Source organism: Xiphophorus hellerii, chromosome 3, assembly GCF_003331165.1.
Source record: "Xiphophorus hellerii strain 12219 chromosome 3, Xiphophorus_hellerii-4.1, whole genome shotgun sequence".
Lineage (NCBI taxonomy): Eukaryota > Metazoa > Chordata > Actinopteri > Cyprinodontiformes > Poeciliidae > Xiphophorus > Xiphophorus hellerii.
Genome location: NC_045674.1, coordinates 33467409 through 33477831, shown reverse-complemented (window position 1 = coordinate 33477831; position 10423 = coordinate 33467409). Strand labels below are relative to the sequence as shown.

General features: G+C 39.4%; 1 protein-coding gene across 1 annotated transcript in view; it reads left to right on the top strand.

Moving 5' to 3' along the window:
• Nucleotides 1–2058: 2058 nt before the first annotated feature.
• Nucleotides 2059–10423, top strand: part of hace1 (HECT domain and ankyrin repeat containing E3 ubiquitin protein ligase 1) — a 38503-nt gene continuing 30138 nt past the window's right edge. Inside the window, exons 1-3 of the mRNA XM_032558859.1 lie at nt 2059–2352; nt 8443–8497; nt 8653–8742. Coding sequence (XP_032414750.1) covers nt 2262–2352; nt 8443–8497; nt 8653–8742 — 236 coding nt within the window. The 5' untranslated portion in view covers nt 2059–2261. The remainder of the gene's footprint in view (nt 2353–8442; nt 8498–8652; nt 8743–10423) is intronic.

The following is a 10423-nucleotide window of genomic DNA, read 5'->3' as shown; positions in this document are numbered from 1 at the left end:
CAACATTTCAACTTTATCTTCATCTTTTATCATATTTATATGATCTATTTTTAATATAGGATATTCAAACTCTCTTTATGCCATTCATTCATTTAATTATTTTCCAAATTTGTTCCATTTTTGTTTCTTTCCCTATTGTGCTACAAACATTTCTCCAATATTCTCTTTTTGCATTCTTAACAGTTCTCCTTACCATTGCTTGCTTTCTTTTATAATCAGTTAAATTCTTATAAATTGGATTACGTTTTAGTACTTTAAATGCTTTATTTCTTAACTTTATTGCTTCTTTACATTCATTTGTCCACCATGGTGCCATTTTCTTATCATGTTTACACCCTGCTTTCTTTATAGAATTATCTGCTGCTTCCATTATTCCATTCCATTATTACAAATTTTTAAATTTACATCATTTATATCCATTCTCATAGCTACATACAAGCTCACTACTTCCTAAGAACAATGTTAAAGGTTTACTGGAAGGACATTGTTGTGATGACATACTGAATGCGAGAGTTGGAAAGCAAAGGATGTTCTTAAAAAGACAAAGACCCATATAAAAGACACTAATTTTCCAAGTCAAATTTCATTGGAGTCATGTTTGATGGATAGAGCATTTTTATAACAATTAATAAGGTGTGGTTTTAATGTAGGACTCAAATGCAGGAGCAGCAGAAGCGGGGAGTTCATGATAAATGTTTAATATAAAACATTATGAACAAAAATCACAGAGGGTAGAAACAAAAAAGCCAACAAGGAGATCCACAGTACACAGGATTAGACAGGGCTGTTACAGGGTATAATGGTAGCAAGCAGTGAGAAGAGGCTGAGAATGACGTGCGTAAATACTGGGAGTTTGAATGCTGAACAAAAGACCTGGGCTGATGAGGTCATGGGTTGCAGGTGTGGGGAGAGAGCAGAAGGCAGCCTGAGGAGAGAGAGAAAGAGGAAGTGACACGGGGTGAGGGACTAGGAAATGAATCCTAGTCAAAAAATAACTTGACATAAGAAACAAAGTGAAAACTAGAGTAACTAAGAAAAGAACTAGACACAAGAAATTAACATAAGTAGAATAACTAAGAAGAAAGGAACAGAAGTAAAATTAGAAACAATGTAGAACAAAACGGACATCCAGCCTCTCACCATCAGTGGGACCTGTGAGGAGAGGGTCCCAGTGTTCAGGTTTCTGGGCATGGAGTTGGAGGACAAGCTAACCTGGAGCACCAACACCAAGGAGCTGCTGAAGAAGGCACAGCAGAGACTGTACTTTCTGAGAATACTCAAGAAGAACCGTCTCCCCTCAGACCTGCTGCAGGCCTTCTATCACTGCTCCATAGAGAGTGTGCTCACGTACAGTCTGTGTGTCTGGTACGGCAGTAGCACATCCGCGGACAAGAAGGCACTCCAGAGGGTTGTTAGGGCAGCAGAGAGAACCATAGGCTGCCCCCTCCCCACTATGGAACAGATTTACACTTCCAGGCTCCACAAGAAAGTTTTGGACATTTTAAATGACTCTTCACACCCTGGCCATGGTCTCTTCCAGCTGCTGCCATCAGGCAAGAGATACAGAGCAATAAAAACCAGGACAAATCGCCTAAAAACCAGTTTTTACCCGATGGCAATCATGGCACTAAATTCAAAGGCATAAGAACTTCTGCTCTTGACACCACTTTGTTAAAAATGTAAATTCTGTTGCGACACCTCCAGGCGCTGCAACCATCTTCTGATGTCTATTTATTCTCATTTTGTACTATTTATTTCTTTATCTTTGTATATTATGTATATACACATAACCTGCATCTTAACTCGAGTCGAGCAAATCTCAATCTCTTTGTAATCTGTTGATGACAATGACAAATAAATCTTATCTTATCTAATAATTGAAAGAACTAAAGAGCACAAATAATAACAAAACGCAAAATGAACTCAAACAACACACAATCCTGACACATTTTCTTGATTGTGCCTTGAAAATACATAAAACTGCCCCTTTAATGACCAGTTAGCCTCGAGCCGACCTTTTAGCTCTCTGACTTTAAGATTGCGTCACTCATACGTCATCACAACAGGAAGCATGAGAATCAGGGGAACAACGCAGGTTTACGGGCAGAATGAACCATTTAAACGCTCAGTAAATCAGCTTGTCTGTTAGAAAAACGGTTTATCTTCTGTCGGCGTCAATGGACGTGATTCATGAACAACACAACTCTATTAGCAGCCAATAGGTACGGCGAACTAGGCTCAAACGCATCGCCAGTTCACCTATGATGGAACGGGCGATGGAGCAGCTTAATGTACAGCTCAGCCGTCTGACCCGCTCCCTCCGCCGGGCCAGAACCGTGGAACTTCCAGAAGGTAACATGTTCTGTTCATTCTAACAGCATGGTGGGGCCTAGTTACATACAAATGTCTGTTTATGATTCAGATCCCTGAATGGGTTCCTGTGCTGACTTATAAGTTACCATGCTTTAGCGATTAGCTGTTGAAACAGTGCAAAAGTGCTTTTGTTTTCATGGTTTGTACTCATAAGATGGACTCATTATTTTTTGTCCCTTTGAGCTGTGTAAAAATGCTGCTGACTGGAAGACGAGTCCCTGCCAAGCTGAAGGAGGTTGGACAGATGTCTCATCCTCCTTTATAATTTTGACAGTTAACTTGGAGTACTACATGAAGTAGCAGTTAGAAAGAAGAACATAGCAGCTGGAATTTGAATAGGAAATGAAAAATAACCATTAAAAAGAACCGTTTACAACATGGAAGGCAAGAAAGTCTTCAACTAAAGGACACCAGAACAAAGCTGGATGAGTTAGTAACATAAAAAGCAGAGGATACTCTGAAATCATACACAGAAAATACACTGCTCAAAAAAATAAAGGGAACACTCAAATAACACATCCTAGATCTGAATGAAAGAAATATTCTCATTGAATACTTTGTTCTGTACAAAGTTGAATGTGCTGACAACAAAATCACACAAAAATCATCAATGGAAATCAAATTTATTAACCAATGGAGGCCTGGATTTGGAGCCACACATAAAATTAAAGTGAAATAACACTACACGCTGATCCAACTTTAATGTAATGTCCTTAAAACAAGTCAAAATGAGGCTCAGTATTGTGTGTGGCCTCCATGTGCCTGTATGACCTCCCTACAGCGCCTGGGCATGCTCCTGATGAGGTGGCGGATGGTCTCCTGAGGGATCTCCTCCCAGACCTGGACTAAAGCATCCGCCAACTCCTGGACAGTCTGTGGTGCAACGTGACGTTGGTGGATGGAGCGAGACATGATGTCCCAGATGTGCTCAATCGGATTCAGGTCTGGGGAACGGGCTGGCCAGTCCATAGCTTCAATGCCTTCATCTTGCAGGAACTGCTGACACACTCCAGCCACATGAGGTCTAGCATTGTCCTGCATTAGGAGGAACCCAGGGCCAACCGCACCAGCATATGGTCACAAGGGGTCTGAGGATCTCATCTCGGTACCTAATGGCAGTCAGGCTACCTCTGGTGAGCACATGGAGGGCTGTGCGGCCCTCCAAAGAAATGCCACCCCACACCATTACTGACCCACTGCCAAACCGGTCATGCTGAAGGATGTTGCAGGCAGCAGACCGCTCTCCACGGCGTCTCCAGACTCTGTCACGTCTGTCACATGTGCTCAGTGTGAACCTGCTTTCATCTGTGAAGAGCACAAGGCGCCAGTGGCGAATTTGCCAATCCTGGTGTTCTCTGGCAAATGCCAAGCGTCCTGCACGGTGTTGGGCTGTGAGCACAACCCCCATCTGTGGACGTCGGGCCCTCATACCATCCTCATGGAGTCGGTTTCTAACCGTTTGTGCAGACACATGCACATTTGTGGCCTGCTGGAGGTCATTTTGCAGGGCTCTGGCAGTGCTCCTCCTGTTCCTTCTTGCACAAAGGCAGAGGTAGCGGTCCTGCTGCTGGGTTGTTGCCCTCCTACGGCCTCCTCCACGTCTCCTGGTGTACTGGCCTGTCTCCTGGTAGCGCCTCCAGCCTCTGGACACTACGCTGACAGACACAGCAAACCTTCTTGCCACAGCTCGCATTGATGTGCCATCCTGGATGAGCTGCACTACCTGAGCCACTTGTGTGGGTTGTGGAGTCCGTCTCATGCTACCACGAGTGTGAAAGCACCACCAACATTCAAAACTGACCAAAACATCAGCCAGACAGCAAAGGTACTGAGAAGTGGTCTGTGGTCCCAACTGCAGAACCACTCCTTTATTGAGTGTGTCTTGCTAATTGCCAATAATTTCCACCTGTTTATTCCATTTGCACAACAGCAGGTGAAATTGATTGTCAATCAGTGTTGCTTCCTAAGTGGACAGTTTGATTTCACAGAAGTTTGATTTACTTGGAGTTATATTGTGTTGTTTAAGTGTTCCCTTTATTTTTTTGAGCAGTGTATTATGAAGTGGGAAACAAAGTGATAGGTTTATTTTAATTCCTAACCTGCAAAGAATCAACCAGAGACACAATTTACTTTTCTGCAAAACAGGAGAGTGGACCCGAGACACGGAAAGCCGCCGTCAAACACTGTCTGGGATCAACTCTGCCCGATCTTTCTCCGCATTTTGCTTTATTAGAAAATACAAGGAAGGAGGTTGGGCTTTTTCACATAGTCACACAAAGAATTTGACCAATGACCTTTTTCTACAGGGTGTTCTGGAACCTTCTGTGGACATGCCCTTACAAGGGCATGGGGCTGACCGCAACCAATCAGCCCCACAGAAAGCTGATACCACAGGAATGTGCAACCGTCTCTAGCCTCCAGGCAAACCTCCTAAAAATGGTTAATAGTGTTTCACAGAAGAAAAGGAGTCAAGTAAACATCACACAAAATAATAATATGAAAACATAACCTTTCAAATAAACTCACAAGTAAATGAACTTAGATAATTTTTCTAACACAAAGCCAGCACATTGTTAGCTTTTCAATAAAAAATGCACAATCAAACAAGCCCCAAAGCAATATCAATTAATTTTGCTGAATATTACAGACAGGAACAATTATCAAGAGTAGAAAATCTAGGAGAATCCTTTACAAATCTTAAACTGGATATATGAACAAAATGAGTTTAACCAAACCTATTAAAGAAAGTAAATTTAGAGAAACTATAAGAAAATTAGAAAATAAGTCATCAGGAACAGATGGATTTTCAGGAAAATACTATAAAACATTAATAAATGATTTCTTAGCTATATTATGTAAACTTTAAAATTATGTATTAGCTTTGGGAAATCTGCCTGATGATTGGTCAGAAGCTATTATTAAAGTATTGTTTAGAGATGCAAAGGACTCAATAAAAAGTTCTCGTTGTTGACCATAAGCCTTCTGTATGTTCACTATGAGATAGAAACTTCAATTTTAGCGACCAGAGTGCAGAATTATATAAAACAGTTAATTAAGCCGGATCAGATGGGATTTATAAATATAATGTATAAAATAGATAGATAGATAGATAACAACTTTATTCATCCCTTTGGAATTTATCCTCAGGGAAATTGTAGTTCAGTCTTCCACACAGAACCAACATATCAAACAATACATCAATACTTAAATGATGTGAGGAGAACTTTAAAGTTGAATGGCAAGAGAAGAACCATCGATGCTCCTTAGTTTAGACCAGTGGTTCCCAAAGTTTGGGGGGCGCAGTGCCATTGCAGGGAGAGGGGGGGCGGGAAACGGTATGGATGAAAAACAAACCAAAAAAAACAATTACACAAAAGTGTTTCACTGTAAAGATGGTTTGTAGTGTGTTTTGTTGCAACCTGAAGTGTGAAATAAACTTCAGTGGAGTTTGAAAACAAAATATCTTTATAGGTTTATGTCTGTTTGAACGATGTGTGTGTCCAGTTGATTTTTTTTTCTTTTTTGAGGGGATTTTATTGTAATTCCAGAAGAAAATCTTTGGGAACCGCTGGTTTAGACGCTGAAAAGGTGTTCAACAGAGTAGACTGGAGGTTCTTAGAACACACTCTCATTGAAATGGACTTTGCTGGGAACTTTGTTAAAAGGTTCAATTTTCTTTATGAAAACAGTAGGTCAAAAATAAAAAAGTAACTGCTGTGACTTTTTTGAAGTTTGAAGAGGAGTAAGACAAGGAGATTGAAGGTCACCTCTTCGCTTAGCTCTTTGGATCGAACCATTATTGGAGGCTATTTGGCAAAGTTTACAGATTCCAGGAATAGCAGATAGAGAAGGAATAGTCCACAAAATGACTCCGTTTGCAGATGATGTACTGCATTTTATTAAACATTCACAGACATCTACATATTCTAGTACTTATGTTTATGTTTATATACATATGCAGAGAATAAATCATAACAAATCTCAGGCACTTAGTATTACCCAGAGTACATGGTGTATAAAAGAGTAATGGGAACTGGAGTTAAATATCTTGATAGATGATGAAGTATGAGACAGCCTGTGGAAAGACAGTCAAAGAGGGATTAACAGTCAAATATGGGAAATATTTTACTGGAAATTGAAAGTTAGGTTTTTTTTACACCCCTCTTATCATTTCTAGTTTTGTAAAGGACCACTCAACTGCATGCTGCAGGAGAAAATGTAGGAAAGTATGAGACGATACACACATTCTGACATTGTCCAGTTATCCAAACACATTGGAGAATAACATTAGTCTTCTATTGTTAAACTTAAACAATGAAACTGAACCACATTTATCCTCAAGCAATAAACTAACACTCACACAAAATAAATAAAATAAAAATAAAAGGATGTGAAAAACAGTTTAACTCCAAAAAGGTCAGGATGGATGACTTAACGTGGAAGAGGTGTAGACAATCACACGTATATACGCAGCTATGAAGAGGTGTAATTCTGAAGCGCTTTGGCACTGCTGGAGTAATTTGCCAATGGAAAGGATTCAGAGAGAACGTTCAGAGATCATATTGATCTGCTGGAACATGTTGATTATGGTTTATGGTCAAAAATATTTTAATGATCCCAAAGGGAAATTAAATGATGTTGCAACTCATATAATTTGAATTTTACAAAGAGTTATAATATATCCCTCAGTCGAGTCATGCCAGCTTTGTGAATGTGCTTTTATGAATAGAAAGCATCTCCATTCTGTAAATGTGCAATTTATATGAGCAAAGTGCCTGATAAATGTAGTGGGACTTTGGCCTGGTAAAATTGAAAATACGCCTCCACATTACCCACTCACCGCAAAGGACGCTCTGCGGTGTCACTTTGTGTTGGTCTTTCACACTAAATTCCAATGAATTCTATTTATATATGTGGTTGTAAAGTGACAAAATATAAAAACGTCCAAGGGGTATAACATTTTTGAAAGCCATAGTACATAATAACACAAGAATTAATCACATCTCACAGGATTGTGTCATTGTGTCAATCATTTCAAAACTCAGTTATCCAAGTTTAATAAACAATGATACCTGAGTTTCCTGTACTTAACAGACAAGAAGTGGCAGCCAAGGTGTCCATCAGTGTTTCTGGAAACTTTTAAATGTAATTATTTCAATTTTCGGCCTAAGCAATTTATACACTCATTTTTTTAATACCAGGTACTGAATACATGAAGGTATCTTTTATTAAATCTTCTATCAACATTTTCTTTCTTTTGGAGAATTATGCTGGTGGCATTTATTTGTTACTTAATTTGGAGCTTTGGTTGAGGAATTCAGGTATTTATAAAACTTTGACAGAACTACAAACCACTTGACTCAGAAACTTTAAGTGTTGAAAAGAATTTGTGTAAGGTAATCCAAATGTTCTGGTTACATTATCTGCTATCTGGTACTTCAGCATGGTCAAAGGTATTTTTAAGATGGCTTTGCTTGAAAACTTCAATTTTAATAGTTTTCTCAAACCTATCGTCATCAGTAACTGTTAATTAGAAGCTTCCTCTATACTGTAAGATTGTGTTAAAGTAAGGTGACAGGTCGCCACGTCCAGAGAACACACACTCATACCAACTTTAGAGAGACCAGGTAAGCTAGCAGTCATGTTTTTTGGACTGTGGGAGGAAGCTTGAGTACCCAGAGAAAATCCGCTTAGTCAAGGGTAAAAACTGTAAACTCCATGCAGAAAGACACTGGCCGGACTTGAACCAGCACTTAAGACCCTGGTGCTGCTCGGCAGCAGTGCTACCAACTGTTCCACCAGGAGGTCCTAGCTTGTTTGTCCTATCAAGTAACTCAAACCAAAACTATTAAACAAAGTAAGTTATGTTTCATAATTCATGTTGGTCTTAAATTTAAAGCATAATGTTCGTAACATGTCTTAATTGAACTTATTGAATCTTTGCCCTATTGCAATATTCTTAGCACAGATACTAAACATGCCACTTGTCTGGCATTAGCTTACTTAAATGAGATTTTTCTCTATTTAAATGTTTAATGTTGTCTTTGTTCCCCTCATTTGTCTCTGCAGACAATGAGACAGCAGTCTACACACTCGTGCCTATGGTCATGGCTGACCAGCACAGGTGAGAGTCCCATCTATGTGCTCCTGTAAAATTTCTTTAGAATGCATGAGTTGAAACATGATTCACCAATGTAGTAAAGTTATGATTTTATAGCTTTTTGTTCCATAGAAAATGTATTTTTTCTGTCTTATTACTTTTGCTTCGTTTTCTGAAAGGTCTGTGTCAGAATTGCTCCTCAACTCCAAGTTTGATGTGAACTACGCCTTTGGACGAGTAAAGAGAAGCTTGCTACACATTGCTGCCAAGTAAGATGCTGTATGGCGATGTTTCTGCTCCTCTCTCTAGTGTGATGTGTTGCCGGTTTGATTCTCCGTCTACTGATTGTAGTGTAAAGCTTTTTTTGGAGTCCTCTGACTTGATAAGCCATTTACTAGGAACAAGGTTACTTTTAAAAAAAAAAGTAAGATAGTCAATAGTTTAAACAGTGTGAACACTGAGAAAAAAGTTATTTTTTCCCTCTGTTGACTTGTAAGTTTCACTTCTATCCATAAAAGGACATACAAACAAATGTGGCATGAATGTCAAAAAACATTAGGGCCAAATCCACATCAAATATTTTTGATCTTGGGTTGTTGTCTGTTTGGAGGACCCAACAATATCCTTCCCATATTGATTCTGCCCCATATATGGCCCTTTGCAGCAGTTGCTTTTGTCCCTCTTGTTAACCTTCATCCATTGATGTTTGGTAATTTATCAGTTTTTACTGCAATACCCTTTGTGGCTGTTCTCCTGCCCAGAGAGCTGATAACTTATTGGGTTTGAAAACATTTTCCCATCTCAGACACAGTCCAACATGTAAGCTTTGTTTCTACTTCAGAGTTAATTTGACATAGTTTTTTAAGTTCATTATTCCCATAAGTCTGATAAAACAGATATTTTCAAACTTCGAAGTCCTAAAAAAATAATTACAGATGCATGAAAATCATTGCATATTCTTAATCATCCAGTTCTTCAATACTTATGGCTGGATTACTTTTGCAGAGAAGAGTTTGTTTAGATCATAGGTGTCAAACTCTGGCCCGCGGGCCAAATTTGGCCCGCAGTGTAATTATATTTGGCCCGCGAGGCAATTTCAAATTAATATTAGAGCTGGCCCGCCGGTATTATACGGTGGCAACGCTGTGACGCCCCATTCACCACTTATACTACAAATCCCATAATGCTCTGCTGTTTTTTGGCGCGTCAATCAGGACAGAGGCAGACACGCTTCCTCCTCTGTGTCAGTAGCACTTATGGTAGCGGACATGGATGTATTAGGAAGGTGGTGATCCGTCTTCTTGGGCACTTTTTGGGTTGAAAGCCCCGGCGCACCCCGAATCCCCGTGCCTCTCACCCAAACCACACTGCGACCTCAAACTACAGCTGTCACTGTGTTACCCTACCAAAAAATGGCGAAAAGAAAGACAGAAAATAGAACTTTTCTGGACAGCTGGGAGACAGAATATCTGTTTACATATGTATGTGAGCAACTTTTCTCCTCAGTGAAGATGACGAAAACGTCTCACAGGAGACGTCTGACTGACGAACATCTTTGTTCGATAATGAAGGTTTCCTCAGCTCAAACCCTGAGCCCCGACATTGATGAACTGGCATCCAAGAAAAGATGCCAGGTATCTGGCTTGGCCGCATCAGAGTAGATCAGTGTGTCGCAAAATGAGCAATAAATAAGTTTTCTATGCACCTTTCCTTGTTACTCCAAGGCCTGAATGGTTTATTCATAGTTTATTTAATGATTTATTCATAGTTGTTATGTTATTTTATTTTCAAATTTATTAGCCTGTGTACGAAGCAAATTTTGACATTTACCTCAGAAAGGAGGCATTAAATTTTTATTTAAATTTTAATATGCCATTTATATGTTTTATTATTATTTTTAGCAACTCAATTTTGCACGCCTGCACTTTTAAGTTATATAAGCCTTGCTTG